Source organism: Dicentrarchus labrax, unplaced genomic scaffold (genome assembly GCF_905237075.1).
Source record: "Dicentrarchus labrax unplaced genomic scaffold, dlabrax2021, whole genome shotgun sequence".
NCBI lineage: Eukaryota > Metazoa > Chordata > Actinopteri > Moronidae > Dicentrarchus > Dicentrarchus labrax.
This window is the reverse complement of record NW_026136998.1, coordinates 684974-705000: the sequence shown is the minus strand read 5'-3', so window position 1 is coordinate 705000 and position 20027 is coordinate 684974. Positions and strand designations below refer to the sequence as shown.

General features: G+C 40.2%; 1 protein-coding gene and 1 long non-coding RNA gene across 8 annotated transcripts in view; one reads left to right on the top strand and one right to left on the bottom strand.

Moving 5' to 3' along the window:
- Positions 1-6482, top strand: part of LOC127361265 (uncharacterized) — a 7042-nt gene extending 560 nt beyond the window's left edge. Inside the window, exons 2-3 of the long non-coding RNA XR_007884146.1 lie at positions 1175-1420; positions 4822-6482. This is a non-coding gene — a long non-coding RNA (uncharacterized LOC127361265). The remainder of the gene's footprint in view (positions 1-1174; positions 1421-4821) is intronic.
- The window catches only part of entpd6 (ectonucleoside triphosphate diphosphohydrolase 6), a 16089-nt gene extending 6352 nt beyond the window's left edge, over positions 1-9737 (bottom strand). For 2 of the 7 annotated variants that reach the window (XM_051395722.1, XM_051395715.1), the window contains exons 1-7: positions 9610-9737; positions 7065-7351; positions 6065-6141; positions 5726-5869; positions 5212-5287; positions 1500-1535; positions 1197-1285 (exon numbers count right to left, since the gene is read on the bottom strand). In XM_051395722.1, the coding sequence (XP_051251682.1) occupies positions 1197-1285; positions 1500-1535; positions 5212-5287; positions 5726-5869; positions 6065-6141; positions 7065-7302 (660 nt within the window). In that variant the 5' untranslated portion in view covers positions 7303-7351; positions 9610-9737. Of the gene's footprint in view, positions 1-1196; positions 1286-1499; positions 1536-5211; positions 5288-5725; positions 5870-6064; positions 6142-7064; positions 7352-7929; positions 8971-9591 lie in introns of those variants that run through there. The other 5 variants (XM_051395716.1, XM_051395717.1, XM_051395721.1 and 2 more) reach the window with 5 other exon arrangements.
- Positions 9738-20027: the final 10290 nt, after the last annotated feature.

Below are 20027 nucleotides of genomic sequence, written 5' to 3'. Positions count from 1 at the left end.
GAGAGAGAGAGAGAGAGAGAGAGAGAGAGAGGGAGAGAGAGAGAGGGAGAGAGAGAGACAGAGGGAGAGAGAGAGACAGAGGGAGGGAGAGAGAGACACAGAGAGAGGGAGAGAGAGACAGAGGGAGGGAGAGAGAGAGACAGAGGGAGGGAGAGAGAGACACAGAGAGAGGGAGAGAGAGAGACAGAGGGAGGGAGAGAGAGAGACAGAGGGAGGGAGAGAGAGACAGAGAGAGGGAGAGACAGAGGTAGGGAGAGAGAGACAGAGAGAGAGAGAGAGAGAGAGACAGAGAGAGGGAGAGAGACACAGAGAGAGGGAGAGAGAGAGACAGAGAGAGGGAGAGAGACACAGAGAGAGGGAGAGAGAGAGACAGAGAGAGGGAGAGAGAGAGACACAGAGAGAGAGAGAGAGAGAGAGAGACAGAGAGACGGAGAGAGACACAGAGAGAGGGAGAGAGAGAGACAGAGAGAGGGAGAGAGAGACAGGAGAGAGAGAGAGAGAGACGGAGAAGAGAGACAGAGAGACAGAGAGAGAGAGAGACAGAGGGAGGGAGAGAGAGAGACAGAGGGAGGGAGAGAGAGACACAGAGAGAGAGAGAGAGAGAGAGAGAGAGAGAGAGAGAGAGAGAGAGAGAGAGAGAGAGAGAGAGACAGAGGGAGGGAGAGAGAGACACAGAGAGAGAGAGACAGAGGGAGGGAGGGAGGGAGAGAGAGAGAGAGAGACAGAGAGAAGGAGAGAGAGAGGAGAGAGAGAGGGAGAGAGAGGGAGAGACAGAGAGAGAGAGAGACACAGAGAGAGGGAGAGAGAGACAGAGAGAGAGAGAGAGAGAGAATAAAATAATTGAATGTTTTATTTTTTTGTTTTGTTTGTTTTTTATATACACACACACGTTTTTATCTATTTTATTTTAATTTTAATATATTTTAATATTATATATATTGTATTTAATAATTTGTTATTACTGTTATATTGACAACAGACTACTCGTTTTAACTGTTACTTTACTATTGTTTTAATGACATTTTTAGTTGACACAAACTGATTGATTGATTGTAATTAATTACTTATTGACTGATATTGATTGATTGTGATTGAGTCAATCATAGTTACAGTATTACCAACAGAGTCTTCCTCGCTCTACCAATCCTTAGTTCTCTCTCTCTCTCTCTGTCAGTGTCAGTGTCGATCGCCCTCACCTCGTCTCGAGGACTGAAGGTGATCTGAGTGGACCCGCCCCCCAAATCCAACATCCCCACAGTGGGCGAGTCAGCTCTGTGAAGATCACCTGGAGAGAGAGACAGAGAGAGAGAGAGAGAGACAGAGAGAGAGACAGAGAGAGAGAGAAGGGGGGAATAAGACAAAATAGAAAAAGAGAGAGATTAGGAAAAACAGAGAGAGCTGCAGGATAATCCAATAACAGGTAATCACTATTTCTTGTCCACATTAATCTGGTTTACACACACTCACACACACACACACACTCAGTGTTGATTTCTCACCAGTGAGGAAGTTGACGGTGATCCAGGCAGAAATCCCTGAACAGAAAAATACATAAATAAAATAAAAATAAAAAGTTTAGTTTTAAGTTATAATGATGCTGATGATGATGGCTAACATCAGAATATATAAGTTAGTATCATGGATCGCGTTAGCTGGGGAGTGACTCTGTGTTGTGGACTCTGTGTTGAACTCTGTGTTGTGGACTCTGTGTTGGACTCTGTGTTGTGGACTCTGTGTTGGACTCTGTGTTGTGGACTCTGTGTTGGACTCTGTGTTGTGGACTCTGTGTTGGACTCTGTGTTGTGGACTCTGTGTTGTGGACTCTGTGTTGTGGACTCTGTGTTGGACTGTTGTGGACTCTGTGTTGTGGACTCTGTGTTGTGGACTCTGTGTTGTGGACTCTGTGTTGGACTCTGTGTTGTGGACTCTGTGTTGGACTCTGTGTTGTGGACTCTGTGTTGTGGACTCTGTGTTGTGGACTCTGTGTTGTGGACTCTGTGTTGTGGACTCTGTGTTGGACTCTGTGTTGTGGACTCTGTGTTGGACTCTGTGTTGGACTCTGTGTTGTGGACTCTGTGTTGGACTCTGTGTTGTGACTCTGTGTTGTGGACTCTGTGTTGGACTCTGTGTTGGACTCTGTGTTGTGGACTCTGTGTTGGACTCTGTGTTGTGGACTCTGTGTTGGACTCTGTGTTGTGGACTCTGTGTTGTGGACTCTGTGTTGTGGACTCTGTGTTGGACTCTGTGTTGGACTCTGTGTTGTGGACTCTGTGTTGGACTCTGTGTTGGACTCTGTGTTGGACTCTGTGTTGTGGACTCTGTGTTGGACTCTGTGTTGGACTCTGTGTTGTGGACTCTGTGGTGGACTCTGTGTTGTGGACTCTGTGTTGGACTCTGTGTTGTGGACTCTGTGTTGTGGACTCTGTGGTGGACTCTGTGTTGGACTCTGTGTTGTGGACTCTGTGTTGGACTCTGTGTTGTGGACTCTGTGTTGTGGACTCTGTGTTGTGGACTCTGTGTTGGACTCTGTGTTGTGGACTCTGTGTTGTGGACTCTGTGTTGGACTCTGTGTTGGACTCTGTGTTGTGGACTCTGTGTTGTGGACTCTGTGTTGGACTCTGTGTTGTGGACTCTGTGTTGGACTCTGTGTTGTGGACTCTGTGTTGGACTCTGTGTTGTGGACTCTGTGTTGTGGACTCTGTGTTGGACTCTGTGTTGTGGACTCTGTGTTGTGGACTCTGTGTTGTGGACTCTGTGTTGTGGACTCTGTGTTGAGGTGTGGGCTGTCTGTTACACAGAAACATGTAATGTGTCTTTAAGGACTTTAAGGTGAAGTAGACGATGTGGAACATCAATCCAACATGAAGATCTAAAGTGTGATACGTTGTGAGCTCGTAGAGGATCGGCTCATCCAGGTCAACTCAAAGACGACATTAGTGTGTGTGCCACTCAGCTGCATGCATTAGTGCCTTTTACCAGCGACCTCTGACCTCTGCCGCATGCAGAAGTGGGTGATTAAAGGGTCTGATAGAAAGTGTATCATAGGAGCTTTACTGTGAAACTCTTATACAGACGCTAAGAAGCAATTTCCAAACAAAACAAACAACCAGCGAGAGGACTCGGCTTTAGGTCGGGAAGCTAAACACCGGCACTTAGCACCCTGCCGCCCCCCCACTGACCACTCACAGATCTGCATTAACAATAAGTCGCCTCCATTCAGGACGGTCGGGGGGGTAATCTGAGGGACGGATGAGCTTCAGGACCAAGAATATGTGTGCGGTAATAAGGCTGATGGAAGGAGGAATGTGTCCATTAGCGGCTCGCTGACGGGAGTTCATTCAGTAACCATCATCAGAGGGAAGGAGAAAACATTTCAGCCTCAGGAATAAACTGAGAGCAAGGGAGGGGGGAGATAATCGGCCTCCCTCCCTCCCTCAAGATTAAGTGGGACATTATCCCACATGGCCATAATTGCTTGTATGAACTACTTTAAAAGGATTGGATTATGTGTGCGCGAGCGTGTGCACACACAGCGAGCCTTTCAAACACGGCAGCTACAGATTCCTTCACACAGCCAGCTCATTGTGACTGCTAACAGAGTTCACAGCAGGGACAACAACAATGTCCAACACCTGGACCCCCGAGGAACCTGACGGGACCTCAGACCACAGGTTCAATGCTCCAATAAAGAAACGTCACATTTATTTCAGTCTGCAGTGAATACTGTAGGAGTGTTCAGGGCGGGACTTTATCAGACGTGAAGTTTTGGGCTGATGGGTAATGTACACTCAGGTTAGGGTCAGGGAAGCCGTGGGCACGCCGTAAGACGAGCGTCTTTAGAGTGCAGTGAGCAGCTGATCCGAGAGGCTCTTTTGTACGTCTCGATATGAAACACGTGTCTAACTATCTTCATGTCTATCGGTTAAACACAACACGACACGTCCACCAGTGTTCGTCCACCAGTGGTTCTCCACCAGTGTTTGTCCACCAGTGGTTCTCCACCAGTGGTTCGTCCACCAGTGTTTGTCCACCAGTGTTCGTCCACCAGGGGTTCTCCACCAGTGGTTCGTCCACCAGTGGTTCTCCACCAGTGTTCGTCCACCAGTGTGTGTCCACCGGTGTTCGTCCACCAGTGTTCGTCCACCGGTGTTCGTCCACCAGGGGTTCGTCCACCGGTGTTTGTCCACCAGGGGTTCTCCACCAGTGTTCGTCCACCAGTGTTCGTCCACCAGGGGTTCTCCACCAGTGTTCGTCCACCAGTGGTTCTCCACCAGTGTTCGTCCACCAGTGGTTCTCCACCAGTGTTCGTCCACCAGTGGTTCGTCCACCAGTGGTTCTCCACCAGTGTTCGTCCACCAGTGGTTCTCCACCAGTGTTCGTCCACCAGTGTTCATCCACCAGTGGTTCTCCACCAGTGTTCGTCCACCAGTGGTTCTCCACCAGTGTTTCGTCCACCAGTGTTCGTCCACCAGTGTTCGTCCACCAGTGGTTCTCCACCAGTGGTTCTCCACCAGTGTTCGTCCACCAGTGTTCGTCCACCAGTGGTTCTCCACCAGTGTTCGTCCACCAGTGGTTCTCCACCAGTGGTTCTCCACCAGTGTTCGTCCACCAGTGGTTCTCCACCAGTGGTTCGTCCACCAGTGGTTCGTCCACCAGTGTTCGTCCACCAGTGTTCGTCCACCAGTGTTATTCCACCAGTGTTTGTTTGCTGCTGAACGAGGACGTTTGTCTCTCGTTTCATCTCATTTCTAATCCTCCATATTGTTTAATCCTCCATTTTGTTTAATCCTCCATATTGGCGGTGTGCGTTGGGGAAATCAGAGCGGGACCTCTGAGGTTTTTCTGTGCGGTGATAAACAAGGAGAAACATCTGAGCTGCTCCACAGATTAAACAAATGAAAGGATGAGGAGATTCTCTGTAATCTAATAAACTGATGAAGAGACCTGATGAGAGGTCAGCAACCACAGGACGCCATTAAAGGACCACTCAGCTTTATAAGCACTGCATTAATGCTGAGCAACTTCCAAACACTAATTAATCACAATAAAAGCTCTTGGAGCCACATCCCGACAGGAAGTCGGCCATTTTTCGTTGAACTTGAACAAACTCCTCCTACAGAATCGATGTGATTGAACTCTAAAGACCTTCGTCACCTTCCAGCTCAAACATTCACTACGTTTGTTATCGGTGCTGCTTGGAAGACTTCCCACCTTCATCAGTGCCGTCCATGATGGACACGCTGTCGTCTCTGGACAGAAAGGGAGACTCCAGAAACAGCGCCCTCACCTGGACACAAAGGGAAGCACAGGGTGGTAAAACTAATGTGACACATGTATTAGAATATAATAATAATTTAATATTTTAATAATATTTAGTGTCATCAGCTCTGCTCCTGTTATTACTTATTACTGAAGAGCTTTATAGACCATGAAGAGGATGAAGAGGATGATGATGAGGCATTAGCAACTCACTGCCATAATGCAGACTGATTGATTGATTGATTGATTGATAATTAAACAGTTTGATCTTTAACATGTTGTAACAAAGTGTTTCTTTTAGGGGTTTCAATGTAAATGTCTTTATTAATGTATTTATTGTTATTTACTATTACTGTCTGTCACTGGACAATATACGGATGATAATAATAATAATAATAATAATAATAATAATAATATGAACATTTCTGTGTGTTTTATTTTGAAAAACAATGTGTGTGTGTCTCACCTTGTCCAGCAGGTGTTTGGCTTTCTCCCCCGGCAGCAGTCGCAGGCCGGCTGTGGCCTTCAGGACCACAGGGGTGATGGTCCACAGGGAGGGGGGGACGCTGGACTTCGCCACCTCCAGAAGCTCCACGATACCGGCTGTACACTGGACGCACGGGAGGAGACACACAATGACACCAATCTGATGGATGCTAACGTGCTAACGTGCTAACAGCAACGTACGGGCCTATGAGAGAGTCAGTGTGATGAAACAGTGTGAAAGCTCAACGAGGTCAGTCCTGTGTTGTAATAATGAATAATATCAGATCAGGTGGATTACAGACAGATGATGACGTAGCACCTTCTCTGGATCATCAGCGTACGCAGACAGTCCAGGTTTGATGGCTCTGAACGTCTCGTGGGCCAGTGTGGGAGCTTCTGCAGGAAACACGATGAAGATAAAGTTTAAACAACGACCTCTGTGTGTGTCCGATTAAAGACAGGCAATAAGTCCTGATGAGTGTTTTACAAGCACATTTAATTTACTTTATCTTTCTAACTGACCCTGGACCTGTGCCTACATTTGAGCTGTCATTAAGCTCTTAATGACAATCCCAGTCTGTATAACTACCCGTTAGCTCTGAGGCTAACAAAGGAGCCAAAACAGCACTCAGCCTGTGTGATTTAGCTTAGCGGTTAAATGCGATAACGAAGGCATTTGGCCGAGCTCTGCAGGAAACTTTCTCTAAGCCTAATAAACCCAAAACCTCTAAAACGCACTAATGAGTTTGTGTCCATTTTGACTCTGGCAGCAGCGGTGCGGCAGCGCGGGACTTACAGGCTGAAAGCTCCTCTTGTCTGCTGGTAATTAATGTTTGGGGCCAACATGTGTGGGTTTTAAATACACTAAAAGCAATTGAGTGAGGTCTGCTTTATAAACCTTTACCATTTAATCTGAAAGGATCCATATGAATCCATTTAGCATCGATTAGAGAGCTGCCAAATATCCTGTTTGCTATCTGGAATAAACACCAGCCTCTGTTCCAAATACCTGATCCAGCTTCAGGAGGTTTTTTATTCGTGCCACAGACGGAGGAGGAGCGGACATGTTGTGTTAGCAAACACAGAAACTAGTAAATGTTTACAGGTAAATAAAACCTGCCACTTCCAGAAGGTTTGATTTGAATTGTAGCATCTTTTACAGACACTCTGAGCTCTGGTTGACTCTAGGTAGGACCCAACACGGGTTCACACGGGTTCAGGACCCAACACGGGTTCAGGACCAGGGTGAGGCGAGGGCGTAGTAATCTGCACCATTAGATGTCACTATAATGAATCATATCAGACATTGAGGCTTCTACCTTTGTTCTCTGTCTGGAACTTGAAGATGTGGACTCTGGTCCCAGTGCTCCCAGCGTCGAACATGATGCCATACTGGAAGCTCCGTCCAGCGGCGGCGGCGGCGGCGGCGGGCAGCTGGTGGGGAGGTAGTCTGTAGGCTTCAGGCTTTGTGGAGGTGTAGTGACGCTTCACAAACATCAGGTAGGCGAGCAGGCAGCCCACGAAGAGGAAAACTCCGGCCAGCTTTGGTCTCTTCATCACGACTCATTCTGTGTGGAGCTACAAGAGCTGCATCCTGATGAAGAGCCTGACGAAGAGTCACAGCAGACACACTTCAGTAAACCGCCTCTGTGGCGTTTAAACACGTCTGTAACGCTGATATAACAGATGCTACATGCTAAAGGATAAGGAAGATACTAACATGTTGACAATTACATTTTATTTGTGTAGCGTCATAACAAAAGTTCTCAGGACACTTTCCTAATAGAGTCTGATAGATGCTAACACGCTAACACCACAGAAGAAGGCTAACACGTCTGTCTGAGACATTTTACACCGACTGCTTCATTTTATTATATTTAAGACTATTAGACATCATTTCATTATTGAAAAACACAGTTAACTGGCGACCCTTCATTAGATATTTACACAATATAATCTACAGATATATATATAATCAATATATATATATATATAGATTATATCTTCATATATTCTATATACACTACCAGTCAAAAGTTTGGACACACCTTCTCATTTAATTGTTTTTCTTTATTTTCATGACTATTGACATTGTAGATTCTCCCTGAAGGCATCAACACTCTGAATGAACACATACAGAATTATGTAGTAAACTAAAAAGTGTGAAATAAAGAAAGTAGCCACCCTTTGCTTTGTTGACAGTGATGCAAACCCTTGGCCTTCTCTCAATGAGCTTCATGAGGTAGTCACCTGAAATGGTTTCCACTTCAGAGTCAGGTTGGTACACAGCTGACAGCCCTATTAGACAACTGTTAGAATTCATATTATGGAAAGAACCAATCAGCTAAGTAAAGAGAAACTACAGTCCATCATTACTTTAAGAACTGAAGGTCAGTCAGTCCGGAAAATTGCAAAAACTCTGAATGTGTCCCCAAGTGCAGTCGCAAAAACCATCAAGCGCTACGACAAAACTGGCTCACATGAGGACCGCCCCAGGAAAGGAAGACCAAGAGTCACCTCTGCTGCTGAGGATAAGTTCATCTGAGTCACCAGCCTCAGAAATCACAAGTTAACAGCACCTCAGATTAGAGCCCAGAATAATGCCTCACAGAGTTCTAGTAGCAGACACATCTCTACATCAACTGTTCAGAGGAGACGAATCAGGCCTTTATGGTCAAATAGCTGCTAAAAAACCACTACTAAGGAAAAGCAACAAGCAGATTTGTTTGGTCCAAGAAACACAAGGAATGGACATTAGACCAGTGGAAATCTGTGCTTTGGTCTGATTTGAGATCTTTGGTTCCACCCGCCGTGTCTTTGTGCGATGCAGAAAAGGTGAACGGATGGTCTCTACATGCATGGTTCCCACCGTGAAGCATGGAGGAGGAGGTGTGATGGTGTGGGGGTGCTTTGCTGGTGACACTGTTGGGGATTGATTCAGAATTGAAGGCACACTGAACCAGCATGGCTACCACAGCATCCTGCAGCATCATGCCATCCCATCCGGTTTGCGTTTAGTTGGACCATCATTTATTTTTCAACAGGACAATGACCCCAAACACACCTCCAGGCTGTGTAAGGGCTATTTGACCAAGAAGGAGAGTGATGGAGTGCTGCGCCAGATGATCTGACCTCCACAGTCACCTGACCTAAACCCAGTCGAGATGGTTTGGGATGAGATGGACCGCAGAGTGAAAGCAAAAGAGCCAACAAGTGCTCAGCATCTCTGGGAACTCCTTCAAGACTGTTGGAAAATTCAGGTGCTACCTCATGAAGCTCATCGAATCAAAGTGTGCAAAGCAAAACAAAGCAAAGGGAATCTAAAATATAAAACATGTTTTGAGTTATTTCACACTTTTTAGTTTACTACATAATTCTGTATGTGTTCATTCAGAGTGTTGATGATCTATATAGATTATATATATATAGATTATATATATATAGATTATATATATAATACAATATTTCACATCATTTAAGGATTAAACTGACTGAAAATACTTTATTTTAACAGCTCACTGCTGATCAATAAATAATATGATCAGTATGTGAATGTATACCTATAATATATATATATTTATAAAGTAATCGATGAACTGATATTAAATATTAAATTAGCAGATATCTGAATGGAGTTTGGTGTGGGATCATTTTAATCGTTAGCTCAGCTGATTGAGTAGTAACTATGGCAACAGGGACATTAACAAACTTCAACTACATATCGATAACATATCGATAACATATCGATCAGACTGGCTGTTAGTGCCTTTACAGCAGCTCTCCAGATGCTAACAGGTAACTAGCCGGTTAGCATGCAGGTGATAAAGTAGCATCATGCTAACAAACCGGAAACTGTTTACGAACCGAGCCGAACCGAACCGAGCCGAACCGAGACCGAGCCGAACCGAACTGGACCCGCTCCGTTAAATGAACTCTTCTCTCACTTCTGTCTTTGTTTCCTCTGAACTCTGTCAACAACACGGCGCTGTCTGATGACGTCACGACGTGGTAACGTGGCCGAAAGCACGCGCGCACATCAATAAATCAATAAATCAATAAATCAATGAAACTAATATTATTCAGTAATTCTTTTTACTGACTAATTATATTATTAATTTTCAAACCAGAAAATATATTAAATACAAAATAGAGTTATGTCGTTATTGTGCTAATAATAATAATATAATAATAATAATAATAATAATAATAATAATATTAATAATATTAATATCAATAAACATCAATATAATATTAATAATAATAATATTAATAATATATAATAATAATAATAATATTAATATCAATATTAACATCAATATGAATAATAATAATAATAATATATAATAATATATAATATTAATAATAATATATAATAATATTAGTAATATCAATATTAATAATAATATTAATATATAATGTTATTAATAATAATAATCCTATTAATAATATAATGTTAATATTAATATTAGATTATTAATAATAATAATAATATTATATAATAATAATATGTAATATATAATAATAATGTTAATAATAATAATATATAATAATATATAATAATAATTATAATAATAATAATAATATTAATAATATTATCAATAATAATAATATTATATAATAATAATATGTAATATATAATAATAATGTTAATAATAATATATAATATATAATAATATATAATAATATTATTAATAATAATAATATATAATAATATTAATAATAATAATACTATTAATAATATAATATTAATATTAATATTATATTATTATTATGAATAATAATAATATGTAATATATAATAATAATAATATTATATAATCATATGTAATATATAATAATAATGTTAATAATAATAATAATATTATATCATAATAATAATAATAATAATAATATAATACTTTAATGATAATAAAACTTTATTTAGCACTTTTCTAAAAGAAAGCAACACAAACTGCTGTTTGTATTTTCTTTCTTTATATTATTTCTAAATAAATACCAAAAGAAGAAGAATTATTGTTTCAGCTCTCCAGAGGAAGTGAATGATGTTCTCTCTCTAGCGCCACCATCAGGACAAGCTGCTGTTCACACTGTAGTGACCGCTGCAGCCTACAGGTGGCGCTGCTGGTTCCCGCCTCTCTGTCAGCAGCAGCTGGTGGGACACCACCGCCATTCATTACCTCATTAACCTGCAGCAGCCAATCAGACGCTGCGTGTGTGTGCGGTGCTGTGAACACACCATATGGTTTATGTGTGTGTGTGTGTGTGTGTGTGTGTGTGTGTGTGTGTGTGTGTGTGTGTGTGTCAACAGGCGGGAAGAAGAACAAACTGTTGCACAAATAAAATACTTAAATGTGTTAAAGTATTAAATATTGACTTAGTATCACTAAAATCAATATTTCTTATATATTATAATTTTCTCATTATAATAACTTTTTCCCTATCAAAATAAAATAAACTGACTCATTATGCAGAATACTATATATTATATTTTTGATTATAGTTATTGATTCATTAATGTGTTCATCAGTTTATTGTCTTTATTAAGTCCCTCTGGATCAATAAAGTTGTATCTAAATCTATAGAAATACATCACATTTTATTAATTGGTTATGTTTTCTATTAATAAATGTAGTGGAGTAGAAGTATAAAATGGAAATAAGTACATTAATGAAATGTACTTAGTTACTTTCCATCACTGTTAGCAACCACCAACTGTAACCATTGTAACCATTCAAACACAAACAAAATGAGTTCATTCAACTAAATTACTGAGTTTAACTTTGAATTTTAACCTTTTAAGTTACAAACCTGAACATAATATTTATTAACTTTATTAACGTAATAAACAAGATTCACTTAGTTAACAGTGAAATAAATAAAGACCATTGAAACAAATATCCAATTATTTAAAATTAGAACAATAAAACAATCAGATACAGAACAAAAGTCAAAGCTAACATTACTGCAAATTGTTGGTCTGTTTGCCACAAAGTGAACTTTGAACTTTACAGACATTGTAAATATGATGGAGGAAAGTGATCAGAAAGTGATCAGATGTATTGATTCACATCCGCTGGCTTAAATTAGTGAATTATTTCTCAGTGGGGATCAAACCTGTGACCTTTACAGTACACATCCCTCCTCCTTCTACACATCACCCTCCTCCTCCTCCTCTTCTTGCTGAGCCTTCATCATCACTCTGCTCCATATATGTGATTTAATCTATAAGCCTCTAATAGCTTTTTATCAGTTAATGGACGTTAATGGTTCTGTAATCTTTCTGCTGCCTTTTGATTTTCATCACGCTGATGGTCGACGGAACAAAAGCAGAGCTGAGTGGATCCTAATCGTCCCGCAGATTTACATACAAATGACATTCAGAGACAATTACGTCACTTTGAGACACTAATCCAACTAAGTTGTTAATCGACACACACAGAATATTTTTATACAACGTCGGAAATATATAAATATAATACATAATCTAATATAATCATACAAACTTTATTTATACAGTAACATTACATAAAGTTTTATTTCTGTTTGTTTATTTACAAATATGAAAGGAAACAGATTATTTATTGAAGGTAACAGAACTTTATTTATACATCCTGTGGAGACAAGCTGAGAAAGTGCTCATTATTGTGTGTAGATCAATAAAGTTTTGAAAGAAAGAAATGTTTGTGACTGAATTATTATTAATATTTCAGTTTGGAGTTTGGATAAAATCACTTCTTTATTAGAGTTTTATCTTAATTTACAGTTTTCTGTAAAATACAAACTGTTCTATAATAATACAGTAAAAGAATATGAGTACTTTTTAATCCATATTTCACTGTAAGAAACAGTTTTGCTGTATGAAAATACTGAATGAGGCTGTGATGGTGGGTTTCTGTGCAATTTACTATCTATAATATAAAAAACTATTTTATTCTGTATAAATTCCTTTAAAATGCCGTATGAATAAAGGTTTTGCTCTGAGAGATCACGGTGTTTTACCGTTACAGAAACTTAAACGTATTTCATCTTTTACAGTTTCTAACAGTTTTTCACCATAAACTCTACAGACATTTTTTACTTTGTATAATTACTGATAATCATTTTTATTTTGGGTCCCTGACGGATTCATAATAATAAAGTTTAACTGATAAAATTAAAGTTCACCAGACCACAAACGACATAAGAGTTTTTTAGTTTCATCCTCTCTGCAGATTGACTAAAGACACAGCTCTCTTCACCCAACAGGGGGCGTATGGCTGCTCTCATCTACAGAGCCGATTAGCTCCGCCCCCATTATCAGGTACAGTTTCTCACCTTCATAACAAACCTTCATGAAAATGTGTTGACGGTGAGGTCAAAGCAGCCAATGAGCTGTCTATGTTTCTATATCTCTGGTTCACTGCGTCTCTCCTGGAGGTCCGCCAGGCTCCAGGTTCCTCTCAGATAAAGAACAGTGGACACAGAGGGGTCAGATTATGGTTTAATCCTAAACATCAACATCTCAGTACTGATGACGATCTTAATTAGCCACTAATGAAGTCAAACTGTGAAAGTTTAAAGAGAAGTTTCCTCCGTTTCTTTAATGAAAATATCTCCATAAGCAGCCCACTGAAAGGTTATGTGACTGTGGGGACGTATCTGGGTCGTGTGATCCCATCAGGGGGATTATTAGGGAATAATTTGAAGGATTTCTGGGGATATAATTCAGTATGTTAGGATAATAATTGATAGAAGATTCCACTTTCATCCTGTAAGACGCAGCTTCAGTGTGGATTAGAAGACGCTGCAGGGACATCTGGACTGAGCTGCCTTATTTCTGAGCCTTATTAGGCTGCATCTTATTTATTTCTTATTATCTCTGCATCTTATCAACTCTGATTATCATCTGCAATCTGCGGCAGCTGCAGAGAGGACACACTGTCCGTACAGTCACGCTCCACATTAATGTCCTCAACAATCGCTCTTCAATGTGTATTTAAAGGAAAAAAATGAAATCTGCTTTTAAAATGTGCCTCAATTTCTACGGAGGCTTATTTCTGCCATGAAAAGTAAAAACAGGATTAAATGATAAAACATAAAAATATCACATCAAATTCATATTATGAGATATGATTAAGGTCAGATATATAATCATCAGACATTTTATCATTTCCACTATGAATACTTTTATATTTCTTACATTTGATCATTTTTATGAGCTTCAGCTAGAAAAGTTTAAAAATCGTATTTATTGAACCGATGTTTCTATATTTTAGATTATTATAATCTTTGCATTTCTTTATTTGTTTCATATACTGGCAATTTATTTTTCATGTATATACATTTATTGTTACCCGTACAGACACATTTAAGGGATTACTATTAATTTGAAATCTGTATCTCATTATTGGTCTTTTTCCAAACACATAATGAACAAAATACGAAAGATATCATCAGAATAATGAACAGATATTTAGAGTAAAAAGAGAAGGACGAAGGATGAAAATAATGAATCTGGATTATAAAAATATTTCACTGAGAGAAATGGAGGCGTTGATGTTTTCAGATTAACAGAAGAAATATTCTCCAGCTGAGTAATTGGGGTCATGATGACATTTTATAAAACCATCAGAGCTTCTAAAAACCAATAACGGAGAGTGAACGACAGCGTCTCCGCCCGTCCAATCCGCCCGCCGCTGGTCTATTTTTGAAGGGGAAAAAAAGAAAAGAAATGATGATTAATGTTATTGGATTATTTACATTGCCCTCAACATGATTGAGCCGCAGAAATGAAATTAAAATGTGTGTTGAATGGGATTTTCCAGGAAAGTCCTGTAAAAACCACGACGGTAATAAGGAATGACTAATTCTCCCAAAGTCGATTAAACACCATCTCATCCCGCAGGAAAATACACTGCAGCCGGAGAACAAATAAGATCTGGATTAGACAACTGTGGGTACATTAAGGGGCAGATTAGAGTGTTTTTATCCATTATTTTGATTATTATTCAGCATGTTCTTGTTCTGAGGGCTTAACTCTGCTGGTTAGTGCAGAAAACAAGCCATTAGACACACAAAGGATCAGAACTCAAAGAACCAACCTGCACGATTGAGCTTTGTTTTCTAGATCCACATTCTTTAAAAGTCAAACAAACGTCCTCAGTGAGATTGTCAGAGTCTGATTCACATCATCTGATTCACATTATCTGATTCACATCGTCTGATTCACATTATCTTGTTTACATCATCTGATTCACATTATCTGATTCACATCGTCTGATTCACATCAACTGATTTATATCGTCTAATTTACATCATTTGATTCACATTATCTGATTTACATCATCTGATTCACATTATCTTGTTCACATTATCTGATTCACATCATCTGATTCACATTATCTTGTTCACATTATCTGATTCACATCATCTGATTCACATTATCTTGTTCACATCACCTGATTCACATTATCTGATTCACATCATCTGATTGTGAACAAGATGTTTATTGATTATAGATTATTGATTGAATCAATTATATAGCTCTAGAGTTTATACTATTACTATTACTATTATTTCTTTTATTTGAACAGGACAGTGCACAATAAAACATTAGCCCTGTATATAACAAGGAGATATGCATTGCACCGGGTTTTAGCAAACTGCTATTTTCCACCCGTAGTCCCTGGGCAAAAAACTTTAATGATTATAGATTATTATAGACTATTGATAGAATCAACTACATATAGAACATAGCTCTAGAGTTTATACACTGTTTATTGATTATCAGTAATTATGAACAATATTCTGTTAGAAACAACATAAAGAAAACAGCTCCATTGTATCTTCATCAGATCAGCAGTTTCAGGTGCAGTAGTTGAGTAAATGTACCTGTCAGTATCAGTCTGACTGACCTCAGTGGAGGATTAGCTGTTTGGACTTCTTTCATTTTCAATCTATTTTAAACAATGCCTTCAGATTAGCCGTCAGAGTCATAGTGCATCAAATAAAGAAAATTGCATTAAATTATCCCATTAATATTATTATATTTGCTGTGGCGGCGGGCTCTGCTCCAACATTATATAATGAAACAAAGTGGTTTTACTCACTTATCCCCCTCAGCCCTCATCTAGGAAGGAGCCATGCTAGTAAATGAAAATTGGATTGGCCTGTTATAATGCAGCCAAATGAAAAACTGTGGGACGAGAGGACGAGGACATCATGTCTTTATCCTCTCTGTCATCCCACCGGTTATTCACTAAAGACACAAAGAACTCACAAATAATCAGTAATCAGTCAGTAATCAATCGGCCTTCTTAAACCCTCTTTACATCAGTGGTTTCAGTGTCAGTAGTTGATCAGGTAAAAGCAGCTTCCTTCTGTTGGGACTTCATATTTCTGTCTCTGTTAGCCTCTGTAGACCAACGTCCCTGCTGCTGGTTCTGGTCTGGGACCAGTGCTGGTTCAGAACCTTCTAAGATCCAGTTTGTTTGTCCACGGACTAGAGAGCCACCATCAAGGTTATGTTACTGTACACATCTTCAATGTTAGCTATTGTTTCCAAGGTTATGCTAGCTGGCTAGCTAGCTGTTGGTCAGCTAACATTACCCAAGCTAGCATACAACTTGGGACTTGTTGTCCGTGCTGATTTGGGATTCAATTTGGGACTTGTTGTCAGGGTTAATCTGGGACCAGTTAGTGTTGATTTGGGTCTTGATTTGGGACTTGTTGTCAGTGTCGATTTGGGACTGGGTGTCATTGTTAATTTGGAACCAGTCAGTGCTGATTTGGGTCTCGATTTGGGACTGCTTGACCATGTTGAATTGAGACCAGTCAGTGTTTATTTGGGACTGGTTGTCAGTGTTTATTTGGGACCTGTCAGTGTTGAATTGGGACCTGTCAGTTTGGGGGTTTTGTTTTTTTTTGGGCCTTTTGTGTTTTATGGGACCGGTGTGTTGTGGGACTGGTTGTAGGTTGATTTGGGACCAGTCAAGTTGGTTTGGGACCTGTCAGTGTTTATTTGGGACCTGTCGTTGATTTGGGACTGTAGTGTTGATTTGGGACTGGTTTTGTTTATTTGGCTTAGTGTTAAGGACCTGTCAGTGTTGATTTGGGACCTTTCAGTGTTGATCTGGGACTGGTTGTCAGTGTTTATTTGGGACCTGTCAGTGTTTAATTGGGTCCAGTCAGTGTTGATTTGGGACCAGTCAATGTTGATTTGGGACCTGTCAGTGTTGATTTGGGACCTGTCCATGTTGATTTGGGACTGGTTGTCAGTGTTTATTTGGGACCTGTCAGTGTTGAATTGGGACCAGTCAGTGTTTATTTGGGACCTGTCAGTGTTGAATTGGGACCAGTCAGTGTTTATTTGGGACCTGTCAGTGTTTAATTGGGACCTGTCAGTGTTTAATTGGGACCTGTCAGTGTTGATCTGGGACTGGTTGTCAGTGTTGATTTGGGACCTGTCAGTGTTGATTTGGGACCTGTCAGTGTTGATTTGGGACCTGTCAGTGTTGAATTGGGATTGGTTGTCAGTGTTGATTTGGGACCTGTCAGTGTTGATTTGGGACCTGTCAGTGTTGATTTGGGACCTGTCAGTGTTGAATTGGGATTGGTTGTCAGTGTTGAATTGGGACCAGTCAGTGTTTATTTGGGACCTGTCTAGTTTATTTGGGACCTGTCCGTGTTTAATTGGGTCCAGTCAGTGTTGATTTGGGACCAGTCAGTGGTAGTCAGTAGGAAATGAGCACCTGCTCCAGGTCCACTATGTCTTTGTGTCTTTGTGCTGGAACATGGGACCACCAGCGAGGAGCAGTTAAAGAACTGAGTTCAGCATCAGTCCAGATGTTTCATATAAGAGACTATTCATAGAGCAGTAATGGACCCAATAGGTCAGGGGTCATCAACTACATTTGTCCGATGGCCAGAATTTTTCTCTGCAGACACTGTGAGGGCCAGGTGCTCGTAAAATAGAATAAAATTAGTATTGTATCTTAAGTAATATGTTATTATTGGATATACTAATTTTCATTCCAAATTTATGTTATTTTTTAACCTCTGTCAGTGTTAACATATTACCTGTACTGCAGCAAACCACCAGGGGGCGATAGCGATATTTTAGGCTTCATATTTGTGAGGCTGTCAAGCTGTCCATCACTGTCACATGCAGTGTTGTAGTTTACGGAGAACACTGGCAGGAGAAAGGCCTTCTGAATATGTTTCAAGCATGAGAAATGCCACTCTCAAAGAGCCTTATGCGGAAAGTTGATGCAGAGAACCGCAGCTTTAATGAAGAATGGACTGATAAGTATGTATTCATAGTGCCAACTTTTAGAAATGATGTACCTGTGTGCCTCATTTGCAGTGAAACTGTTGCTGTCGCTGTCGCTAAAGAATATAATCTGATCATACACCTGTGAAGCTGCGTTCTCAAAAATGAACTCTATAAAAACTCATGAGAGGAACAGGCTACTTTAATTTGATGTAAATAGTAACATTTCTAATAACTGAGGCCTGTCGCTTTTATTTGTCATTAGAACTAGTTGCTGATGGGCAAGGCTTGCAATTACCATGGTCTTCTCTGTTATGTTGATGGTTGTGATTGAGACACCGCAATTGTGCACAAAGCCCAAGCAAGGACAATTATGACATTTGTGAAAAACAACTATAGATAAAATGAGCATGTGTAACAATAAAAGATGTTAATGAGAGTTTATCGTCATTTTTGATTAAAGGCAGGCTATGGCACAAGTTACTTTTCAGAGGGCGCTTCTTTCATTTGATTTAAAAATAAATAAATATAGAAACATACTTTTTCCTCTTCACTAGGCTATTCCTGAATTCAGTAATATTCTGGGGGCTGGATGGAAATCTCTGGCGGGCCGGATGTGACCTGCGGGCTGCCAGTTGACGTTCAATACTATAGAGGTTATAAACTGTTTAATGATTATAGATTATTGATTGAATGTAGAACATAGCTCTAGAGGTTATACACTGTTTAATGTTCCAGGTTTAATCAGCTGTGTGTTTATTGAGGGTTAATAAATGTTATTAAAATGAAGTTTCTGCTGTGTGTTATTGTTCGTATCCTCACAAAACTCTTAATTTTCATGATAACCTGTTAATTTTATTGTTTTTCACTCACATTATATGATTACTGCAGCGACCCAGCGACTCAAATCACTTAATGCATTATGATTGAGGGCACGCAGGCGGCCGGCTCCTTTAGCCAAATGACTGTTGATATTTGCTTTTAATTTAAGCAATCCACTACAAGACTCATTAACATGCTGCTAGATTAACTGCTTCCAAGCTGAGGTTATCCGCCTCTTAATGCCCTTTCCATGGGAGATAATCCCTGCTAACTTGGATTGGAGGCTACAATGAGATAAGCAGCGAATATGAAGAGATGAAGGAGAACCTGTCTGATCTGATCTGAGCGCTCCAACAATGATTGTTTTTCTCTTTCTGCTGCAATTTGCTTAATTTGGGTGTTATTGACAGGCAGCGTGTCACGGAGCCTGAAGGCAGCACTGATCCTGCAGACACACAGACAGATACAGACACACAGACAGATACAGACACACAGACAGATACAGACACACAGACAGATACAGACACACAGACAGATACAGACACACAGACAGATAGATTATTGATTACACGCAGTGTTCACCATCTCTTCTAGGAAACACTGATTATCTGTTTCTACTGAGATTAAACTGAAACTCCAGAAAACAACATCCACTGTTTCCTGAGTGTCTGCGTCACAAACCGGATACTGTCAGATATTCACAGCTAACTGCTAACTGCTAACTGCTAACTGCTAACTGCTAACAGCTAACTGCTGACAGCTAACTGCTAACTGCTGACAGCTAACTGCTAACTGCTAACTGCTGACAGCTAACTGCTGACAACTACTGCTAACTGCTAACTACTGACAGCTAACTACTGACAGCTAACTGCTAACTGCTGACAGCTAACTACTGACAGCTAACTGCTAACTACTGACAGCTAACTACTGACAGCTAACTGCTGACAGCTAACTACTGACAGTTAACTACTGACAGCTAACTACTGACAGCTAACTGCTAACTGCTGACAATTCAATTCAATTCAATTCACTTTTATTTGTATAGCGCCAATTCATAACAGAAGTTATCTCAGGACAGCTTTTCAAATACTGAGCAGGTCTAGACCGAACTCTTTATAACATTATTTACAGAGACCCAACAGTACCACCATGAGCAAGACCTTGGAGACAAGGGCTAGGAAAAACTGCCTGTTAAAAGGCAGAAACCTAGA